At 33.7% G+C, this 23,172-nt stretch overlaps 4 protein-coding genes across 10 annotated transcripts in view; 1 reads left to right on the top strand and 3 right to left on the bottom strand.

Annotated features, from left to right (window-relative positions):
- The window catches only part of LOC105161920, a 6,407-nt gene extending 5,277 nt beyond the window's left edge, over positions 1-1,130 (top strand). Inside the window, exon 7 of the mRNA XM_011079775.2 lies at positions 505-1,130. Coding sequence (XP_011078077.1) covers positions 505-642 — 138 coding nt within the window. The 3' untranslated portion in view covers positions 643-1,130. The remainder of the gene's footprint in view (positions 1-504) is intronic.
- Positions 5,034-10,551, bottom strand: LOC105161921. 3 transcript variants are annotated; one of them, XM_020694009.1, is made up of 7 exons: positions 9,937-10,551; positions 8,248-8,766; positions 8,020-8,169; positions 7,787-7,867; positions 7,232-7,279; positions 6,065-6,498; positions 5,034-5,884 (listed from the first exon to the last, which is right to left on the bottom strand). In XM_020694009.1, exons 1-7 carry the CDS (start codon positions 10,376-10,378, stop codon positions 5,270-5,272), a joined length of 2,289 nt encoding a protein of 762 aa, XP_020549668.1. In that variant the 5' UTR covers positions 10,379-10,551; the 3' UTR covers positions 5,034-5,269. The 3 variants fall into 3 exon arrangements, with proteins under 3 accessions (XP_020549668.1, XP_011078078.1, XP_020549669.1); XM_011079776.2 differs by having other exon boundaries at positions 8,248-8,769; positions 9,937-10,549; XM_020694010.1 differs by lacking the exon at positions 7,232-7,279 and having other exon boundaries at positions 8,248-8,769; positions 9,937-10,550.
- Positions 12,847-18,421, bottom strand: LOC105161922. The gene is made up of 7 exons (XM_020693736.1): positions 18,151-18,421; positions 17,541-18,029; positions 17,002-17,145; positions 16,357-16,467; positions 16,195-16,242; positions 15,672-16,108; positions 12,847-13,764 (listed from the first exon to the last, which is right to left on the bottom strand). The coding sequence occupies exons 1-7, from the start codon at positions 18,212-18,214 to the stop codon at positions 13,177-13,179; spliced, it is 1,881 nt and encodes a 626-aa protein (XP_020549395.1). The 5' UTR covers positions 18,215-18,421; the 3' UTR covers positions 12,847-13,176.
- Positions 20,461-23,118, bottom strand: LOC105161924. Of its 5 annotated transcripts, none has more exons than XM_011079785.2 (10): positions 22,514-23,118; positions 22,283-22,409; positions 21,997-22,180; positions 21,807-21,859; positions 21,661-21,697; positions 21,505-21,570; positions 21,219-21,323; positions 20,976-21,129; positions 20,819-20,904; positions 20,461-20,690 (listed from the first exon to the last, which is right to left on the bottom strand). In XM_011079785.2, the coding sequence occupies exons 2-10, from the start codon at positions 22,381-22,383 to the stop codon at positions 20,595-20,597; spliced, it is 882 nt and encodes a 293-aa protein (XP_011078087.1). In that variant the 5' UTR covers positions 22,384-22,409; positions 22,514-23,118; the 3' UTR covers positions 20,461-20,594. The 5 variants fall into 5 exon arrangements, with proteins under 5 accessions (XP_011078087.1, XP_011078086.1, XP_011078085.1 ...); XM_011079784.2 differs by having other exon boundaries at positions 20,462-20,690; positions 22,283-22,406; XM_011079783.2 differs by having other exon boundaries at positions 20,462-20,690; positions 22,283-22,413.

Here is a 23,172-nt window from a genome sequence, read left to right on the forward strand (position 1 = left end):
TTGCTGATCTTGCCCTGAGAAGGATGTGATGCTACTTGAGACTATATTTTACCCATTGAACATCAGGGGGAAGGGAAACTCTCCATTTTCCTACCTCTAACCCCTCATGGTGTTTCAAACTCGTTGGAAATGTTCAAAGGGTGAATGCATGGTGGCTAGACAGTATCTTGCTGATGTATGCATATATATGTATATTACCTTTTGATCAGATTATTGCTGTTCTATCTCAATGGTAGTTTAGTTTCTTCATTTCTCTCCCCCCCCTTTCTTTTTCTTTTTCTTTTTCTTTTTTTTTTAAATTTAACCTTCTTTTGGCATCTTGATGGTTGAATACTGTTAGATTGATGGTCCTCGTGGGAATAGTTTCCTTCAATAATTTAATAACTTGTATTGATCTCATAGACTGTTCGCATTGTACTTACTCTTATTCATTAGGGATAATTGTAAATTTTGTATAGTTTGTCCTGAATGGGCAAGTTATGACATGGGTGATTGTTTTTGCAGGTTACAAGTGTGTTTGTTGATGGCCATTCAAATCCACAAGTAAAACTTATTGGATTGAAGATGACTCCTGTATTAAAACATATTGATGTGCCAGATTTCCTCCTAGGACCCCTCCGATACTCATCCACCTTGCCTTGAATTAACATATTGATGGTTGACATTCAGCTGGTCTTTTACTTCAACAGGTAACTTGGTAGTTATATTCAAAACGTAGTCGGCGGTTGTGTTTCCAGCTCTGGCCATGCTAGCCGTTACTTAAAAGAAAAAACAAGGATCATGACCCCGGAGTATTCTTTTTGTGTGGGTTTTAATGATCACTTCACCTGCTTGATATTTTCAGTAGCAACGGAAAGTTATGGACATGATTGTACATATGTCTTGATATTTTCAGAGGTCGAACGATTTTGTTTGCTGTGGCTTTGAGCCCTTAACATTTTCAGCCTTGTTCGATCATATGAAACATCCATGTTTATATGAATCAATCAAAACTTGGAACAGTTCTGCTCCTCATACGTTGCTAATCTTCTTACAAGTAAGATAGCTGCAATTTAAGTTGATTTCATTGGTGTAAGAAATAAGTTTTGGAATCAAAGGATGTTATTTGGCACTAATTTGACTCCAATCATTCTCGTATTACTCTGTTTACCAACTCCTCTATCTTTTCGAAGTCCCGTAGTTTAGTTCAGTTTTCTTTATTTCATTGTTGGGTGATCTTCAATGTGACCAAAAAGGGATGATTACTCTCCCCTTTCATGATGGTTGGTGTTATTATATATAGATTTTTTATGGTTTGAGAAATTATATTTACCACCTATGAGATTTGTTTTTATTTAACAAACAAGTCTTTAGATAAAATTTACCGAATTTGTTAATGTTAATAAAATTTTTGAAAAAAAAATTATATTTACCTTCGATTGACTTATTGTAGGTAAAATAAGTTTTTATAATGAAATTAATTTCATACGTCTTTACGTGTTAATGTATGTAAGGAGGTATATTTAACTGTTATAAGGATAGTTTAGTTTGTACCATCTCAATTGAAAAAGCAAATACCTTTCAGCAACAAATCTGTTCCCACTTTTGCGAGAACGAATTGAATTAGATGGTTCAATTTCTCAATCTTTCTGACTTGCTCCCATGGAGCCAAGGTCAAAAAGATTGAAAAAATGGTTAGGTCGTTAACTAATTAATCAACTGACTCAACAACTTAAGAATCTATATAGTTTCATATTAATGTATTCTCTAAGTTCCCCTCCCCCCCTTCTCTCTCTCTCTCTCGTGCCTTCCGACTAGGAGTTCACTCGATGCCAAACTCTTCCCTCAAAAAAATTATTTATTTTAAAATAAATTAGTAATAAGTCAATTGAAGGTAAATATTAATTTTCATTCAGTTTTTCTATTAACATTGACATATTTAGTGAATTTTGACCAATAGGGGGATTTATTTGTAGACGGAAGTCGATTTCAAGGGTGCTACATGTGACATCTATAGAATTTTTTACGTAATTGGAAGACTAATTGGTAATTATTAAAAATTTAAATTTAATTAGTAAATAAATTATAGACTTAATTTGGGATATAATAAAATTTGAATAGATTAAATTGGAGTTCGTTATAATATTTGGAAACAAATTATATTAATTAAGAAAATTAGAATGGACGTAATGAGTATTTTGAGAAAATTTAATTAAATAAATATAATAAAAATATTATTATATATAATTATATAAACACATATATTAATATATATAAACAGATATATATATATATATATATATACATGTAAATATATATATGATGGGAGAAGGGAGAGAGAGGATAGAGTGGGCGGCGCCCACCTCACTTCTCTCTCCTCTCTTTCTCAATTACCATATACACATGCACAATTACACACACAACACACATTCTAAATTGCAATTCCCTCTCTCGGCCGAACGAGAAAACAGACGTATGAAATTATAATTATAATTTTATTTAATTTATATAATTATATTATTTAATTAGTTCGTTTATTAAATATTGATTATATTGAGCGATGTACTATTTAATTAGAGTATTTTATAATTTTGACTATTTAAATTAGTGTCGAATTAAATATCACATTTGATATAAAATGATATAGTTGGTTAATTAAATTATTAGATTTCTTAGAATTAATTATTATTATAGCTAATTTACACAATTTCATCGGAATGATTAACCAAATATGTGGTTTTATGTATTATTACTTAATTAAATTGTATAGCAACGATAAATAGACAAAAAATTCATAGAAATGCCTCGAAGAGTTTATTTAAAAAATATTATGTTATTAAAGAGGGAAAGTGAGTTTTCAGTGGTTATATAATTTACGGATGTTATTAAAAATGATAGTTATAAATATATATGGGGTTTGATTAAATGGATTCTTATGAATAGTTGATAAATCAATTATATGATTGACAAACTTAGAAAATATAGTTATCTAAAATAAAATGGAATAGGGGTTTGGACTTTAATAGATTATTAAAAGATTGGTGGAAAATGTACGAACATTACGTAATATTTTATTTAGCGTTTATGATATTATATATATTGATTATATGTATAATATTCTATTACAGGATGTGACGACAAAGTAGAGGGTTGAACAGTCCCTCGTGAAATCGAAGCATTTTGGGATTTAAGGTAAGTATAGCTAATAGAATTTATATACATAGCTATAAGTGTAGTATTTATATATATATATATATATATTGATTCTTGGATGTGATCGTGAACTTGACTTTATATTTATATACGTGGATTTCGTATATTGATTGTTTATACAATTAGTTGTGGATCATTTGTTAGATTACCATAATATTGATTAAATTGTTACTATGTGTTATGTGATTGTAATGTAGGGACATACAAGATATGATTATGTGATAATTGTATAATTGATTGTTGTTATGAAATCAAATTAGGAGTAATTATTATAAAGAACAGAATGATGATCGTGAATTAAAATAAAAGATGATGCTTATCTAGTTGGGAACACAGTCAATGATTTATGATAATGTGATTGATGATGATGTGATATGAAAAAATATGAATTGAGCTAGGTACCATGGCGCGTCGAGTACCGGGGTATTCTGGGCAGCGGGGAATATCCTGTGTTGTTAGCTACACACAGTGGTGTCAGGATACCATGCTTTTTGTGATGTCCTGTGCTGATATTGCTACACAACTAGAGTAAAAGAGTGTGGGGATATCACATAAAACGGGTATCCTGTGCTGTACATGATATATCATCATCTCAAATTAGAGTAAGTAGGGCCCTTAACTAATAAACGACATGTCAAATATTATATTGTTGATTGATTTACAGTTATGAGTATGTATTACTGCTTATATCTGATGTTGCTATATGACGAATGACTGTTAGTCGATGTGACTGCATGTACGTAAATCGTTGCCTGTGTATATATATATAGAGAGACTGATTAGCTATACTTATTGAGTAGGCAGCTCATTTCTTGCCACGCACTTTTCAGGAAATAAGTCACACTGATTAGCCATATTAGACTTTGAGCGGTGCCGTCCTCTTTATTAGGTGGGTCAGCCGTGATATCTGAAGTTAGAGTTTTGGCGATTTGGTTGTTAAATATTATAATCTTTTATTGGGTTGTGGTTAAAATTGTGATACTACTTACCTTGAGGTTATATATATGAGGACATCTAGTGAGAGTAAATGTAAACTTTTTGTGGTATCTATTATTTTTTGTGATATATATTATATTGATAAATTAGAATTTATTTTACGAGTTGAAAGAGAATTTCTTATAGAAAGAGTTCTAATTAAAGAAATGATGAAATAATGATAATTAGATGTAGCGAGTAGGGGGTGCTACACTACATGTAATTTTTCAAATTATAGGAACTTTAAGTGTAATTACAGCAAACCTCAGGGAGGGGAGTGTAATGATCCTAATATTAAATGGCTGGGAAAATAAATTGCTCCTGTGCCCAAATTGCTCAAAATTACTTTTAGGGAACATCACAACGACCTTGCCTAAAATTTGGTATAATCACGAGTATTTCTTCAATGTTTAAAAATTATAAATACCCTCATGATATTTGATGAAATTATGTAATCTTTGGATGGAAGTATGAAATTGTTGACTTTATCCTCAATGTATTTATTTATTTTTTTTAAAGAAAATTAAAAAACTTATAAAAAAATTGAATAGGATGGATGAAAAAATTTTAAAATTTATGAAAAAGTTATCCACTTAGTCAATATAGGAATAAATATTTTTTTTAAAAAAAATTATAATTTTTAATCCACAAGGCATTTTGATTCGTTCATCATAAAAAATGGATGAAAACCTAACAGATTGGGCTATATATTAGATGACTATTAAAATAAGGAGGGTATTGACAATATTTCGTTAATTATATCAAATTTTAAGAAAAATTGTTGTAATTTATCCTTATTTTTATTAGGATAGAGTTTCAACAATTGCAATAAACAATCCCCCAAATGATGAGGGTGGCTGCAAAGATTAATAAAATTACAATTTTCTTTCCTCACAATAAAACATATGCTAGCAGTATAATGTTGGATTGAAATAATACATTTCCAACACAAAAATAATAGTACAAGAATACAAAGAACAGCAGCTTAATACATACTTTCGGAAGACATGCCCCTTCACTTGCTTCATCAACTCAGTGGAGTTCCTGATCAAAATGTTATATCCATGCTAAGCTTCCCAACAACGATTCACATGGCTTAATCTCAATGGAACGGACGATTACTTTGTTTCCCGAAAATGCCAGGGCCATAAGTTGAATATACCAAATCAACGAGAAGAGGGAACTGCAAGAGCACAAATGAAGTGACCGGCAAGCATGCAAGTACGCCAACTGGAATAAGAACCCACGATTCCTTTCGACCAAACACAAGATATAGAGTCGCACTAAAAGCTACCATCATAAAAGTTATTGAGAGGAAAAGGGTTCCAAGGCCGATTATTAATCTCTTTGGCAGAACGTATAAGAAATCTTCTTCTGCATAACGTGATGTCAGGATGGCTAGGAACATCAACAGAGAAGTAGCCGATGTAAATAGAGAGACAGCATCTGATATGGCGAACATTATGAAGGCACTGTTTCCTGAAAAGATGGGGAAACCATTGCTGCTGTCGTTGCCACCTGGAACTGTAATAGCTGCTGCAAACATTACGGTAGCAATTAGAGCTGCTGCAATGGTGCATGAGTTTGATGTGTCTTTCATCCATTTCTCTCCTTCTTCTTTCAAGATTTTGTGCTCCTCTGTGAAAACCATCTTTGGAGATTTCCCAGCATAGTTTAGCCGTTCTCTGGAATGAGGATGAACAAAGTTTTCCACTTCCTGCGCAATAGCTAGTGGTAATGAAAAACAAAAGAGTGTACTAGTAATTATGCTTCGACTAGTATAATACGGTATCTTATTCTAGAATAGCGGAAACTGTTCATTAGTTGCAGACATGCAAAAGGTATACAGTATCAAACTCAATGAAATATATATACAGCAAGAATGAAAATTTATTACCTTGTACCATTGTATTTCATGTTGCATCTGGAGAGCTGCACCTGATATCTCGTTGAGTTTGTGAGGTGGTGCTAATTTTCCAGCCAAATGCAAGAGGTTGTTCCCATTAGAGTCTTGTAAATCTGAGTACAAGTGTTTGTGATCACTCATTTGATAAATGAGATTATAGACATGTTTTGAGCGATTTTCAACTGCAACATGGAAGATATACTGATTGGAACCCGGTGTTAGACAGTAAATGGCACTTGGGAAAGTCCCGACAATCTCTTCAACAACCTCATGGATCCCTAGTTGTGCTGCTACCATGATGGCATCAAAGTAAATGTCTTTAGCTTCCATAAAACTCAACAATTCAATTTCCTTACACAAACATTTAACCACTTCCAGAGCTTGTTGCTTCAGCAAGGTCTTCTCCTTTATGCTCTTTATTGCTCCTGAAATCGAAGCATTTAGATAAGTTTAGGTGATTGTACATGGACTTATACCCATGTAGATTAAGAAGGTCAGAGGCTCGAAATCAAAACAATATTATAATGGCATAGGTATTATCTAAAGAGAAATTGTGAGGCACTTATAAGGCACCATAAGTTTGCTGCATAATAACAAAAGGTGTTCTAGACTGTACATACTATCAGCTCAAGCCGCTGGATAATTTTAGCTGCGATAAGCATGTAACTGACTCGATTATCGGTGGGTTTGAGCCCAACAACCTCAGCCCTGTAATGAGTCTTCTGTTGCATGGATCCATTTCATGTGCTTGTGTATTCAAATATTCCTGAAGTCTAGACTTCAGATGTTTTCCAACTCCTAGGTCCAAACCTCTCCCATGCTCATAACTTCAGACATTTTCTAAACCGAGTGAATTTCACATGAAGACTATTACTGAATGGAACCTACTTTACACCAAACTATGAATTTTGTGTGTAATTGACCACATTGAGGATGGAAGAGAAGCATGTCATAAATAAACCATATTTAGGAAGCATCCATGCACTATCGAAGCAAATTATATGACCATCCAATGGTCCCACCTCCAATGTTTGATCTTATGTCAGAGTGTCCGGCTGAAAAAAGACTTCCCCACTCTACACAGCCAGCCCAGTTTATGTGTGTGTTTGCATGTGCGTGTGTGCCTCAGCATTAAGATTGAAGGCCTTTATATGTTACCTAATCCATCCACGACATTCAATAGCATGCCTTGCAAACTCTGGAAAACTGTAGACAGGAAAAGGGAACATTAATATCACAAAATAGACAGATGCTTTGCTAGAGCCAAATTGCATAGTGTTAATGCCTTTGGAACTTAGTGGATACCATTTCTCGAAACAGATGGAGTAAGAATGGAATAGGAGTTTAAAAGAGTACGTCTCTATGTGGAAATAAGTCAACTAGAGAAGCTAAGCGATGCAAATCTTAGAAAAATTTTCCTTCACATATGCCCATAGCTGTTGACAAGAACATTTTGAATTAAAGCAGATCATAAAGTAGGAAGCAAATACAGGATGAGTTTGACCTGAATGGCCCAAGTTTGTAAATTATAAACTGACAAATAACTGATATAAGAAAAGATCTATTGGTGCATTACATGTAAGTTTTCATAAAAGGAATTGCTTAATTCATTAGATTATAAGATCTGCAAGTACTTCCGAAACTTGCCAAATCTAATCATTTTGAAGTTTAAAAATTAATAAGGTAATGAATAAAGTGAAAGAAATACTTTACCTGTTTGGCTGTTTTGGGCCATGCTCTCTATGTCACAGCCTTTTGTAAATTGAGGTCTTGATATGGTCTCCATAGAAACACCTTCAAGGTAAGATGAGAATGATATTCGTCCCAAAAAAGTAAGCTTTCTTTTATGATAAAACGGATCCATATATCCTCTATGTATATGAACTTTGACAATTCCCATTGTCATTGATGTTTTATATACAATAAATATGAGTTGAGACACTCACAATAGGAAATGCATCGTTGCCAGAAGTTGAACCGTTGTTCGCTAACAAAAACAGACTTCTTTGCAGTAATCTTCTTCAAAGCAGAAGTATTATCTGGAAGCTTTAGTCTGGCCAAATCAGGGTACTTCTTCACCAAGTACAATGCAATCTCTGTCCAAATTAAGACATTAATCAGTATCTAAACTCATTCAACTAAAAGCATCGTAGCGAACATGCAAACGTGCTCACCAAAAAATTCAGCATCAATGACGTACACAAGAAGTCTAAGTCCCGCCAGGCCAGCATATGGATTTAGATCACAATCATCCTTGGTGATAGAAATCAAGTATTTAAGCATGTCTTTTTGGGCATATAGGGCTGCAATTTGGAGTGGGAAGTTACCGAAATCGTTTGGAACGTAAAGTGAAGTGGGCATTCTGTTAACTATAATAGTTGCTGCTGCTACGTTGCCAACAGCTGCGGCAACACTTAAGGGAGTGCCGCCAATATCGTCCATGACAGATATGGATTCTTCAGGCATAGCTGCAACCAGCTTTTCGACGAAATGAATTGCTTTTCCCGTCCCGACAGCAACGTGAAGTGCTGTTGCCTTGATGAGGTTAATACTCGCAGTCGTTGCGCAAGGATCATCGTCGAAGATCCGTTTTGCTGCCTCCCAATTACCCTGCAGTGCAGCTCTGTGTAGATGCAAGTACTCTTTCAAATCTTTTTCCCCTGTATTCTGCTGAGTTTCTACTTTTGTTGTTTCTGCTGTATATTAAGAAAAAATGGGCTGTCTGTATTAGTTTCTTCATGCGTAAGAGGCAGTGTGAGAAATCTAAGTGTTGTACCAATGATGTTTTAGTTTGGCGGGTAAGACTATGAATGATGTCTCATGAACAAGTTTGAGTTATGGGTTTGGATTTGGGTTCGAGTCCCACTGCATGTGTGACTAGTATTTGTCTTATTATTTTTATGTGAGTTATTGTACGCAATTTTAGTGTTTTTAGTCATATTGATTTATTCAGATTTAATGTAATTTATTATTATTCTTACTCATATTAATTTATCGATTCAATCAATGTAATTTGTTATAGTTTTTAGTTATATTGATATATTAGTTAAATCGATGTACTACTCAAAATAAAAAAGAAAGAAAGAAAGAAAGAAATCTAAGTGGCATGAAGTTTTTAAGAAACGAAGGGATAATAGGGATTTTGGTTTTCAAACAAAGCTACTGTTTGTGCAGTTTTGGTTCTCAAATAATTTAAAATTTTAGTTTTGATCCTCAAACTGTTTTTTTTTTTTGGTATTTTTAGTCCTTCCGTTGATAAAACTATTATAGTTAATGAAAGTTTCATTTGATGGGGAAAAATACCCATTTTCCTTCCATTTCATGATATTTTTCAAGTTTTGGCCAAATTTATCCGTTTCTCCAATTTTTCTTCGAGTTTCAAAAGAGAAAAACTGAAAAAATGAATTTAATCAACAAATTTTCTATATAATCATACCTATTTTTTCTTTATTTATTTTGTCTTTCTTTCTTAATTTTCTAATCTATGGATAAAAAAAATATGATAAAGTTAATATTTTGTAGGTATTGCATTATACATAAAATAGATTATTGACAATGTTATGTTAAGATTATATAGAGAATTTGTGGTTTATATCCTTTTTTTTTTATCTTTTCACCCTTAAAACGAAGTAAAATGGAGAAATGGATAAATTGGACTAAAGCTTGAAAAATACCTAAACGAGACGAAAATGTCTATTTTTTCGTTCAAATGAAGCTTTCGTTGACTATAATGATTTTATTACTGAAATGACTAAAAATACCCAAAAAAGAAATGACAGTTCGATGACCAAAACTACAACTTATAATTTGAGGACCAAAAAATTGCATTTTTCGTATAAGTACGACAAGGAAATAATGCTTACCACTACCCCCTGTAGTCGTAGACGTAGACGTAGCCGTAGGCGGTGGGGGAGCCAAATTGAAGAGCCGCCGGAACTTGTTTTCCAGCTCCAACCAAACGTCTCTGGAAGTCTTCAATGCGGACACCGTGTAAACAATGTCGTCGTTGAGCGAACACAAAATCCATCCCTTCAGAAGCACATCACTCCTACTCCACAGATCGTAATCCGGGTTCCTGACCGCCGCCGCCGTCGCATCAGCGGCGTCGGAGACGGTTTCGTGCGGCGGAGCGATGGTGCCGTCGATGAAACCAAGCAATCCTTGGCTCTGGATCAGGCAAAGCATCTGCTCTTTCCAGGCTGGGTAATTGGTACTCGTGTAGTTAAACCAGAGCTTTGTGGGCACGAAATTCCCGACATTAACCGGCGAGGCCCATGGCCGCTGCTGCGAGCTTGAGGAAGCCATGGCCGATTGTGGAAGCAGCTGAGCTAGCAGCTTGGTGGGAATTTTGTGCCTCTCAGGAAGAGCAGTGGAGATGAGGAAATTATTGGTTGACTGCACTGTCTATTATGAAATTCCTTCTCTGAAAAATTAAAATTAATTTCTAGAGATGCAGTGGATGCTACTCAACCCAACTGGTGGTTAATCTCACCCAATACTCACAAGCCTGGTCAAAACTATTATAAAGTAAAGGTTGGTATAAAACTTTTAATATTACAAATTGAATATTAAGCCAATTATAAAGATTATAAAATAAATTTTACAAATCTATAACACAACAATAATCAGAATAAATGATTATATCTCAGAGAGTCAGATACGGAGAGAAAGCCCACAATCCCAAAACGCAGGCAACTTATCACGGCCAATCAGATATCCACGGTCACAAAGACCCACTCAAGAAATCACTAAAGTTTATCACACAGATATCAGTTCATAAAATAACAACTTATAATTGTGGTAGTTGTGTTTTGGGAGCTGTAAGCATTATGAACGGGACAATAAGCGATTCTGTCAATAGTCATGTGAAATAATATCTTACAATTACCTCAAGTAATAAATAATTTCTTTTGAAAATGAGATGTTACAATTATGGGAAGACATATCAATAACCTTATGTGATATCATAAATGAACAAATTACTCTTTTATAAATAAAATAGTAATCTATCTCTCAATATTTTTTAAAATGCAACAATTGACCCTCTGTATTTTACAAAATAAAGCAATTTACCTTCTTAAATAAAAAGGTAAATTGCTTTATTTTAAAAAATATAGGAAGGTAAATTGTTATTTTTTTTATCATATGGGGATAACTTGATCCCATGCTTTATGAAATTTTAAATTTAACCTTATGCCTCATTAGATATTGCAAGAAGCAATCAGAATATTGCAAAGCTAATCCCACAACTTAGGATCATTTCAAAACTTGACAATGCGCTTTACGAAAATTTAAATTTAACCTCATGTACCGTTTAAAATGGCGAAAAAGGACAAAATGATGCAAACGAACAAAGTCCCTAAACTAACAAATGTTAAAACTAAAGGCAGAAAAAACCTGTGTGAAAGTCACATGCAAGTAGGTTCAAAAAATCACCATTCACTAATTTTAATATCTATTAGTGGGAGGGTACGTTTTTTTAACGACCTTTGGCCTATTTTTGCAATTTTTAACGGAACAAGAATTAATTTCAAATTTTCATAAAATATGAGATCAAATTTGAAATGATCGTAAAGTTTACAATTTGACCTCAAAAATAGGTCTTTATTTGCAAATGAGACTATGATGGCGGGCAAGAAACTCTCGTAATCCACCATGAGAATGTAGTATTATTTTTTTTAAAGAAGAAAAGGTCCGATTTTCTTGTTAAAAGTAATTAGGGTGGGCCACAAATCAATCAAAAGTCATACAAAGGCCTGATTTGGCATTTAAAGCCTGACGGGGAGTTGGTTTGGTGGGTCGTGGCCGTACTCAAAGTAGCAAAGACTAATGAAGATATAGAGTAATAAAATTAGAATACAACCACCTAAATAACCTTTCATTTAATGATTTTTGCACAAATCCTTCTTCTCTTACTCTATCCCACTCTTTATAAATCTCTCAATTTTAACAGATTAAAATACTTTATTACTGCTATATATCTTTCATATTCAATTTGGGTATATTACCTAAGCATATAAATACTTATTTTCTGGATTCAGATGGTGTTGACGGTGACTTTCGAATCGTTCGTAACAATGGTGGCATTCGAATATTTACTTTCATGTATATTAGGAGTGGCAAAAAATATATTATTTATTATCATGATATATACATGTATATTTTGCAGGGTAAAAAGAAAAAAAAACTACTACAAAAATATATGTAAAATTTAAGAGTTATGATATCAAGTTTGTGGCCTGTTTATATTCAGTAACTTAGCAGCCCAAAAACAAGCTCAGTTCGACATGATTCTATGACCTCGTTGGACGCATCATATCAAAAAGTCATCAACAAATTGCTCGGAGATGGCCGCCAACCGATCCGATTGCAGCAGGTAAAACAAAACTCGCTGAAATCAAACTGATTGAGAAAACTCATTCAACAATCATAACTTTTTCACTCTGTAGAGGCCTATAAATAAATAAAAGTTATTGTGAAGTTATAATGATAACAAACATCCTACACTCTGATACTCAATTCTCTCTCGATTTTCATCTATCTTTCAACATGTTTTCGCACTCCACTTACTGTTATTTTAAAATTGAGGAGTGATTTGCATAATTTAACCATATTGTAAAAAGTATCGGTGTAATTATACACATGTGTCCCTAAATATAAAAATATTTGGTCCAAAATAACCCTAATCTTCTAGATATCTACAAAATTACCTAATTTATTTCTCTGACTTGTTTTCCAAATTTAGTTTACTCAAAGTTTATCAATATAAGTAAATAAGATATATAGTACGATAACTTAATCCCAACTCGCATTTTATCCATCATTATTCTATGACAACTTAATCCCTTCCGTCAAAGTAAAAGACGCCTTGTTGTACACCGGTCATTTTGACCATTTTTTGAGCACAATAATAGATAACTAGTCATGTCTTCAACTTAATTGAATGATCGGATAGTATAATAAAGATCAAGATTCAGCAATTTAGCCGGTTCCAAACTACCCACATGGAACTCCAGCAGTCGGGCATGCTTTGAAGTTGATATGACGTAGCAGTAATCGGGCTTGTTTTGATCGCTGACATGAATGGCGATTGAGTCCAATAATCAATCAAATATGCTGGGACCATATGTGGATTTGATCATATTAAGAAGTGGAGGAAGCTGTAGGTAGGCAAACAGGGACACCGGCACACAAGCCAATGCTATTATCGGTACGAGGATCAGGCTATTTCTTTTAGCGGCTACAAGGAACATAGTAGAACCAAAGGCAACCATCAGAGATGTTACAGAGAGGAAGAGAGAGATCAGACCAATTATCAGTCTGTTGGGCAGCGCATATAGGAAATCATTGACTGAGTAACGAGAAGTGAAAATAGATAAGAAGGATAGAACAGTTGTAATTGATGAGAGAAGCGCAAGAGCATCAGCAATAGCAAATAGTAGAAAGGCCTTTTCGCTGGAGAATATTGGGAGACCGCTGCTGTTGTTCCCACCAGGTACTGTAATTGCAGCAGCAAATGCAACAGTGGCAATGAGCGATGCAGCAACTGTGCATGAAGTTGCCATGCCTATCATCCATTGTGTTTCATACGCGGCTACTTCACGATGTTCCTCATTAAATATCGCCAATGGTGTCTTACCATAAGCATTCTTGGACTTCCTTTCTTGGGGCAGTACAAATTTCTCTACTTCCTGTGATTAATAATGGAGTAAATTTTCATAAGATATAACTTTTACTCTCACAAAGATGACAGAATATTAGGAGAAGAGAAAACTAAAAATTGGAAATCTAACAACATGCTGGGTATGACCGTATGAGGGTGTGATCATTCCAGAAAAGACTTGTGCAAGCTTTTCTAGTCCCACTTCCTATCTAGTATGATTAAGAGAAGTGGGAATGAAAAATCAAAGGATAACATGTTTCCACTTAAGTATATCTATTTCTGTATTTTATGCATGTATATATATATATTATAACATTTATAGGATAACAGATTGAATATATAATCAATGTTCTGAAAACCGGATCACTAGATAAATTACTGGGTCATTAGGTCACTAGTTCGATCGGTGGAACAGAATTGAAAAAACTGGTTGACGCAGAATATATTATATACGTATATATTTGTAGCATATCAATACATTATATATCAATTTATTAAATAAATATAATTTATAACAACAATTTATAAAAATAGTACAATTTATATATAAATACAATTTAACAATAAGAAACCGACAAAACTCTGGAGAAAGCAAATTAAATCAAAATTCAAACTAATTTAAAATCCCACAAAGTCTTGAAGTTTGAATATTTTGTTGCTTCCCCTTTTGAATCAGAAAGAGGTACCTACTGGGTGCCTCCGTATAATTTCTTTTTAAAAAAAAAAAAAACCCTCAAAAAAAATTGGAGAAGCTTGGAGAAAAGGAGAAAGAAGTAGTGAACGAAAACCCTATAAGTTGTTAGAAATGATTCGTTATCCCACATTGAAAAAGCAAAAAAGTCAAATTTAAGCACTTTAAATTATAAATATTAAAAAGTTTAAGACAAGTTTATTGTCCCACAATGGAAAAATTTAAGCCCAAAAAAATTAATATAAAAAAAAATAAGGTCAAAATCAATTTTTGACCAGTTATTGGTCGATGGTTAAAACCAGCTCACTTTGGTTTTGACCTTAGAAGTTTTGACCCTATGAACCGACTCAAGTACATGGTCGGTTCCCTGTTGAACATGTCAAACTGGCCGGTCCAGACCGGTTCTAAAAAACATTGTATATACTGTAATATACTTAACTAATACAAAAATGTCCCTTTATATATATTTCTTATAAATATGACATAATATATAATTATACTTATCAATATAGTAACAAATATATATATATATATATTGTATATAGTGATATTCATAAATTAATATATAACATTCTTAACAAATTATATACATAATACTCATGATATGTCTTTATGTATATTTAATTCATAATATATTAGAAAATTTTGTTATTTTTATATAAATATAATGTATATTTGTGCATATTACTTAAACAAATATAATTATCATTGGTGGTGTCAATATGCAAGCAATATATACTCATATAGTACGCGAGTGAACATATACATATACTAAGCAAAGAGTATGTACGTTACACGAAAAGAATATTATTTACAATAAGAAATTTAATGATATGAATTCACTTTTGAACTTGATGTTCCTTACCATTGTGATTTACATTTCTTTTTTAACAAAAGTTTCATCTTCCAAAAAATGTCCTTCTATTACTACTATTTTTTAACAAAAAACATGACTAAGAAAATATACAGCCTAACTAAATTTATAAATAAATCAAATTTTATATCATAATAACGTAAATAATATGAACTAATACGTTGCCAAATTCTTCAGTGAGAAATCTGAACTTGAGTACTAGGAAGTAATCTCTAATGCCTTCTGGACACTAACTTAGCAGAAAATGTTTCAGAAATTCTCGAATGCATTCTTAAGCGATTGTCCCTTCTTTTTCTATAACATGCAAAAGGATTGCACAAATGGCCCTTTTTTCTGAACTTAAGAAGCTTAAGGAAGAAGTTTACTTTACCTTGAACCATTGCAGCTCGCGCTGCATCCTAAGAACAGCTCCAGAGCTCAGATCAAGTCGGTCTAGATGGGGTCTATATCCCGCCAAGTGTAGTATATTGTTCCTCTCGTTATCCAGCAACAGTGATAATGACATATTATAATGTCCACTCTGTTCATGAACAATCTTAAATACCTTCTCATGACGGTACATTACTGCAAGATGAAACACTGAGTGGTTCTCTTCATCTACAAAGGTTATTGCTTGAGGAAAGGAGTCCAAAATTTCTTTGACAATTTCATGTATTCCGTTTTGTGTCCCAAGAAGGAATGGCCCTGTGAGTATTGATGCAGCTTTTGCATTATCCAAGCGTCTAATTTCTGCGCACACTTGTTTTATCAGTTGAAGTGCTTGATGATGCATGGCTTTTCTGTGACGAATGTGTTTGAAGGGCTTGGCTGTAATTGCAGAAATGCGATTGTGTTTTTAAATATAATAATTATATGTTCTCCGTACAGATGTAAATTGTTTCTTGTATGCTTACCTAATGTTTCAAGCACCTTCCAAAGTATTACATGCAACTCTTCATAAGCTGCAGCACAAAATAAAACCAATTTCTGTGAGTTGTTAAATTCCTGCTTCCATGAAACAAAACAAAAGATTTTTTGCTAAACTCAAAACAGAATGGCAAGCATTAGGTACTTAACTCTTGAAAATTGATTACTGCAACGCCTCTGCGGCTTAAAGGAAGAAATTTTTGGTGATCTCGTCAAGCCCACTAAGCTCTCTGGAATCTCAACTAGCTTCTCAGGAACACCTAAAATTCAAACAAGATTAGAAGGCAGAATATGATGTATCAATAAAAATACTATATTGCTTCAGAGTTCTAAGACATTTTCCGGATCCCCCTGAATTCTGGTAGAATACTATACACCTAGAAAAAGGCCATATCATTTCTGCGTTCTGAAACTCATGTATTTTGTTTTCTCAATAACCATGCCAATGGATCACTCTTTTCATATATTGTATCGTGGATGGAACTGTAAGTTCACCTTTCGAGAAACACAATAATTTGGATACTATTATGATTAAATTGCAACAGATAGCAATTAGATTTTTCTCTGAAGACCCCTTTAGAAGATACATAATGACTTTAGGATTAGATTCTTATGCCTTTTATGTTTGCAGTGAGTTGCAGGTTTAAATTTTGGGCATGCCGCATTTCCTTGCTTATGTTCCCAAGATAACTACGCAGAGCAGGGTAACTTAAAGAATTTCTTTATGTATCCTTCTCGGCATAAATCAAGAACTAAACTGGTCGTATTTACTCCGAGTTAATAAAGAAACTTACAGGAATACATGAAGAACTGCCAAAAATTAAAGTCCATTCCGCTTGGAAAAGCAGAAGGCTCTTGGGCCAACAGTTCCAAGGGAGAGATATCCTCATGCTGCCATGCCAAGCCTGGGTTGTGCTCGACCAAATATAGAGCCAAATCTGCATGTTTTCGGCAAAGAAGCATATCATTGATCAATATTTCAATTCAAAAGTTACCAAAAACGCAATTCACTCTGAAATTTTCAAAACTACATTTTCATTTGAATGTAGCTTCCTATGATTATATTTATTTATTTTACTTTTACTTTTACTACAGCAAATTATAGTTATTTATTTTACTTTGCATGTACTACAGCAAATTTTAATCATACTACTTACTAAATATTACTAAATCTGCACTACTTCTACCAATCTTATCATTTGAACAATGCATAGTGCTTTTAATTATAGAATATCCCAAATTCTATTTAAAGTTTCCAATCATATTTATAAATTTTGATACTTTTTCAAATATGCATCAATCATATCATATTTAATACCTTTTATTAACTTACCATAGAATCCAGAAGTGAGAGCAAAATGCACAAGTGTGGCACCAGCAGCTTCGTTGAACGGTTCCAAATTTTTATCTTCTCTGGTGACAGAAAATAAGTACAATGTCATCTCTCTGTGCCCTCTCATAGCAGCCAAGTGGATTGGCAGACATCCATCAATGTTCCAAATATTCAGCAAATTGCGGTTTTGCTCCACAAACAGCCTGGCTGCTTGGATGTTTCCTAGCACCGCCACTGCATGGAGGGCAGTGTTGCCAAAGTAATCAGTCAGGGCCAGCGCCTCTGGCTGCATAAAATGCAGTAGCTTCCTTATAAAGGGCAGCCCTTGCCCGGCCTTGACAGCCACCAGGAGCGGTGTCTCAGCAAACGGTGTCAGCCTTGCTGTGATCGCAGCCGGTTGTTGCATTACAATTGTCTCCACGGTTTCCCAGTTGCCCTGGTTTAGGGCCTTGTAAAGGAGTACGGACCAGCTCCGATAACTATCCTCAACTGATTTCATGTTCAAGAGCCAAAAAGAAGAGATTTTCATGAAGTTCAATCATCGAATCTTGCAGAAAAAATTGCTTGCTAATATTCAACAAGAAGCAGAGTTTTTTATAAGACTGATTACCATTGATGATATAATCGAAATTACTGATGTTGCTACTGGCCAATCGTGTGGAAGGCAATGCCATCTTCTTATGAACTCCTGATAATTAGTGCTGAAAGACTAAGGACAGAGTACTCTGATAAGAATATTCATGCATACACATTATTAGCATTTTGAGTTGACTTGCCTCCTTCTCTCACCAAAGTCAATGTATCATCGCTTCTCAGAAGCATCACATTTTGGTTAATTATACTCAACTCCCCTAAACTACTTTTATTTGTCTTTTCCACCGCCTAAACTGAATTTTACCCTATATTTTAACAATAAAATATTATAGGATTTTAAACTTTAGAAAGAGAAAAGGTCAACATTTTTACTCTAAATTAGGTTTAATTTAAAATAAAAAACGAAATGATATTACAATTAATTATAAAACAAATGTGAGACCATAAATATATTATACTTATTATACAAAGCAATATGGGTTAAAATTTTCTGAAACAAATGCAATTTCTAATGTATACATACGAAATAGGGAAAGTTGGAGAGGGGAAGTAGTACCCCCATCTCCATGGCCATGGGCTTGTTTCCCATCTCCAACCAAATGTCTCTGGAAGTTTTCAAGCCCATCTCTTGGTAAATGATTTCGTTGAGTGAACACAAAATCCATCCCTTGGGAACCACATCATCAGCGGCGTCCCCGACGGTTTTAGGGTTACCGCCGTCCATGAAACCATGCAATGCTTAGCTCTGGATAATGCAAAGCATTTGCTCTTTCTAGGAAACCAGAGGTTTGTGGGTACGAAATTTGCCGCATTAACTCCCATGGCTGATACTGCTGCACGCTCGAGGAGGCCAGTGATGATTGCGTAAATTGCAGAGCTGGAAATTTTGTGCCCGTCAGTGGAAATTATGCAAAAAGTGTTTAGAATGGTTGAAAATATATTTGATATTACTGTTTAAGGTAACAAAGTACTCAAATTATGTCTTCAAAGTGCGTCTACAGTGAAAATTTGAAATTTGTATTTTTCGTTCAATAACTCATCAGTCCAGTCACATTATTTATATGATTTGTGAAAATAATCTCATAATTTGTAAATGAATCATTTGTCAATTATTGTCAGAAAATTAATAAAAAAAATTTACGTATGAATCATGTGATCCATATTTTTTCATAATGAAGAGAATGACAACTCGATTTTTGGTCTCTCTCTTTTTTTTTTCTTGTATCCCCACTATCTACAAGTGCCAAAAACTATTTTTTTTCAATAGTTTTTAATTTTTATTAAATGTTTCTTTGTCTTTTCTTACTTAAAATATCTTTTTCAAAATTATTTGTTTTTTATTATAACTATTTTCATATTATTATTTTTTTGTTAAATAATATTTAATTATTATAATATTTTGTACACATGCACCAAATATGCCACATACAACTAATATATAATGAAGGAAGAGGAGTGATGATAATTCTTTTTTTTTTTATTGATTTTACTATTTCTTAATTTATTATAAGATAATTATTATGGGATAAATAATTTTTAAAAAAATAATTATGGCATTTGAATTTACATTTTATAATTGAATATACAAATGAAGAAGAGGAAGTGGCTTTCTTTGGAGTGATAAGAGAAAAAATCATTATAAATGCAAAGAACAAAATTTTTCAATTAAGGGAAAAATATAATTTTAGTCCTATAAGTTAGGGAGTGGTTATTTTATTTATATTCGAATTAAAATTCATAATTTAATATTATAATTTTAAAAGTTATAGTAATTTTAGTCCTTTCTAGTTAATTTGGTGAAAAATTATACATCATCAGTCATATCAGCACTTAAATCAGGGCTTTTGATGACGTGACAGTCCAAGTTATAATTTATAATTGCAATTTTGGTCATCTATCTTTAGGGGATTGCCAATTTTATTCCTCTAACTTTTGATGTAACGATTTGAGTCATCTATCTTTTAAAATATTTTTATATGCATATAATTCTTTATTTCTTTAAACAAATAAAAAAATGGTCTCTTTTCTTGAAATTGCAAATGAAGATTTAAAACCAACAATTCCTTTAGGACCACAAGAACATAAATACTCTATGCAAATACATAAAGATAACTACTAGAAAATTGACAATTAGAAACAATTAATAAAATAAGTGTAAATGTCAAGCAATTATATATTTATGTACAAAGTATATTTGTAACTATGAAAAGAAGTGATATACATAACATGATCAAAGAATGAACATGAACAAAAAAATATAATGTTGGAAATTTAAAAAGAAGTATATTATTTAATATTACAATTAAAACATTTTAAAATTTAGTTGTTATTTTGTAATCTTCTATCTTAAAGATAAAATATTAAACAATTTATTTTTTGTCTTATGAGGTTCTTTATAAATGTATTATATATTTTATAAAAATACAAAAAAGATTTATATTTGCACTTGCATTTTACTAGTCAAATGAAAAATGAATTCCCTTGGTAGTTTGAAGCTTCAAGGCATAGCAAATACATCTGATCCGCCGAGAGCTGAGAGCTTGCTGCATCAACAACCTGGAAAACATTGCAAGTTTTTGTGACTTATGGGACTAAATATGGTAAACGCTAAAACAAGAGACAAAATCGTGAAGAAGGTCAGTTGTGGCACGTAAATTGCAATTTTCCCTTCAATGTGATGATACCTCAAATCCCATCTTCTGGTACAGGCTCTGAGCAGCCTTGTTATTTCTGTAAACATGCACAAACACCTTCCCTGCACCTGGAACAACTACAAATGAACCTCACAATGGATGCTATCTTGATTTACATTATCTGAGTGAATAGTTGTGATAGATTTACCCTCTTTCTTGGCTGAGCAAACTGCGAATTGCAGCATACTGCTTGCGATCCCCTGTCGACGTTCTGATCTAGCAACGCATAAGTTTGCAATGTAACCGTATCTGCTGGAGGCTTTGCTATTGATGAAGCAGAAAAGAGGAGATTTAACCTGTTCCTGTTGAAAGGCAGATAATTTTTGGTATGGGGCAGAAAACAATGTTCATAAATGGACAAGTGTTTTTGCGAACTAAATTGGCTTCTTACCCCTGGAAAGGTCTCCACGTGTGAGAAATATCGAACGCTTAAGTCCAATGTTCCAACTACACATTTCAACATGCTATGTTGCATGTTTCCGTCATCCTCCTTTACCTGATAATTTTGTCCAATCAAGATTTTCTTGAAGAGTTCAGGCTCCGCATATTTGTTATGGGACTAGCTAATGTTGGCTCGTCTTAGGAAATGGAATTGTCGAGAAATTACATAGATTGAGCTGGAAATGAAGTAGTAAAAAATGTAGTAGCAAGCCACCTAAAGAGAAGCATCATTTTACCATCACAATGCATTTGCATTTCTCTCCCAGATGTGTAATGTATCTCCTTTTCATGGAACTGAACTCCTGAACAATAGACAGTTAAGAATACAATGTTTATGCTTAACAGCCCAATACTTGCATCCTGTGATGAAAGAAAAATGCCGATTCTCCTACCTGTTCCATGAATATTCGTTTGCAGTTCTCAGCATATCTATAACATAAGGTAAAAGATCAAGAATCAGCAGTAGTCATAGATCAGTTTCATTTTTCTTCTACAAGAATGTGATCAAATGGCAGGTTGAATAAAACTTAGTGCACACCCGTCATCTTCCCAGTCCTCCCAATGACTCTCTGCTCTTAGCCATGCTGCCGTCTAGCAAAAAAGAAAAAACATTACACAGCCACCACCGCAAATTAGCCCTGATTAAATTTGAAAACGCTACGGCTGACTTGATTTTGCTATACAACTGGAAAAAAAAAAAAAAGAAAGAAAGAAAGTATGTCACTGACCCAATATTCTTCATCGGTTTGAGCCTCACGTGCAACAAGCTGCCTGAACTCAAGAGTATGTCCTTGAATGGCTGCTTCATTGGTTTGCTGCAGTCTGTCGAATTTGATGTTTGAAGGACTAAACTTATCAAGTTCAGGAGTGGATAGTTTTTCCTTCCTCGTCGGGGTGGATTGGGACCTCAACCTGCCAGTTTAAACTTTAAAGCAATTCTAGCACATTCTACAGACATAATTGCTCTTTTTCAACAAGAAAATGCATGAAGCAAATGAAATTGAATGCACTCACATTGTCCAAGAGGATGAAATTCTTGGCAAGCCACGTTGAACCCGTATTCCATGGCTCGACATTCTTGAGAAATGAGGCCTCTGTAGAGCGATCATCGACATTAAGCTTTCCTATCCCAAGTTTCCTGCTTTCTTGCAACAGGACATTATGTTTGATATACTAACGCATTTGTCACCTGATTGACGTATAGTTTCCAAAAAAATAATAATTAATCCATATAGTAATACTTACTGTATAATTAGTTAAGTGTGGCTCCAGATGAAGTTTTGCAGACCACAGATACTGCTCCAGATGACGTTTTGCAGACCACAGATACTTCCGCAGGTTTCATCCACACCATTCATTTGTAGGTGTGGGCAGCTCTCATGTTGTGGAACTCAAAGAAAGTTAGAAATAAGTGATCATTGGGCAACCACAAAAATTGATAACATGAACTATAAGTGGTCCTCCAAGAGATGTTGAGAAAATAGAGAAATATGTTGTTTCTGGGGTCCTTTGTTTTGAGGATTGGATTAATTTGGAGGATATGATTTTATTTTTATCTTGTAATCACAACAAATGCTTTCCAAAGGGATTTATGTAATCAAGGAAATTGTGATTAGTAGGATCTGATCGAATTTTCTGTTGCAAATTCTATTCCACCTTGTACTCCATTCAAGATTCCAAGATGATTTAACAACTGTAATCTGGCAGGTTTGGTGGAAGTAACATAAAATCGCATTTGAACAAATTGTGAAACCCGTGATTCCTTGTTTAAGGACAGGTGCATGAATGATAGTACAGATATCAAGAACACGACTATGGCGTAACTGTGACCCCAAAAAACTGTTCAGCAGCCAACCCCCTGTTCACGGGCTATTGCAAAAAGACGAGGCCAGCATTTTAGCAGT

The sequence above is a fragment of the Sesamum indicum genome, linkage group LG5, assembly GCF_000512975.1.
Source record: "Sesamum indicum cultivar Zhongzhi No. 13 linkage group LG5, S_indicum_v1.0, whole genome shotgun sequence".
In the NCBI taxonomy this organism is placed as follows: Eukaryota; Viridiplantae; Streptophyta; class Magnoliopsida; order Lamiales; family Pedaliaceae; genus Sesamum; species Sesamum indicum.

Excerpts from the sequence above, each read along its gene's own strand:
- LOC105161921 (XM_011079776.2), bottom strand. The coding sequence starts at position 10,378 with ATGGCTTCCTCAAGCTCGCAGCAGCGGCCATGGGCCTCGCCGGTTAAT. Across the intron at positions 8,770-9,936 it reads TACGACTACAGGGGGTAGTG|CAGAAACAACAAAAGTAGAA; the intron begins GTAAGCATTATT and ends CTTAATATACAG. Across the intron at positions 7,868-8,019 it reads GCAACGATGCATTTCCTATT|GTGTTTCTATGGAGACCATA; the intron begins GTGAGTGTCTCA and ends CTTACCTTGAAG.
- LOC105161922 (XM_020693736.1), bottom strand. The coding sequence starts at position 18,214 with ATGGCATTGCCTTCCACACGATTGGCCAGTAGCAACATCAGTAATTTC. Across the intron at positions 17,146-17,540 it reads TCTCACTTCTGGATTCTATG|ATTTGGCTCTATATTTGGTC; the intron begins GTAAGTTAATAA and ends GAAAACATGCAG. Across the intron at positions 16,243-16,356 it reads CAGTAATCAATTTTCAAGAG|CTTATGAAGAGTTGCATGTA; the intron begins TTAAGTACCTAA and ends TTTGTGCTGCAG.
- LOC105161924 (XM_011079785.2), bottom strand. The coding sequence starts at position 22,383 with ATGTCGATGATCGCTCTACAGAGGCCTCATTTCTCAAGAATGTCGAGC. Across the intron at positions 22,181-22,282 it reads ATTTCATCCTCTTGGACAAT|GTTGAGGTCCCAATCCACCC; the intron begins GTGAGTGCATTC and ends TTAAACTGGCAG. Across the intron at positions 21,571-21,660 it reads AACGAATATTCATGGAACAG|GAGTTCAGTTCCATGAAAAG; the intron begins GTAGGAGAATCG and ends TCTATTGTTCAG.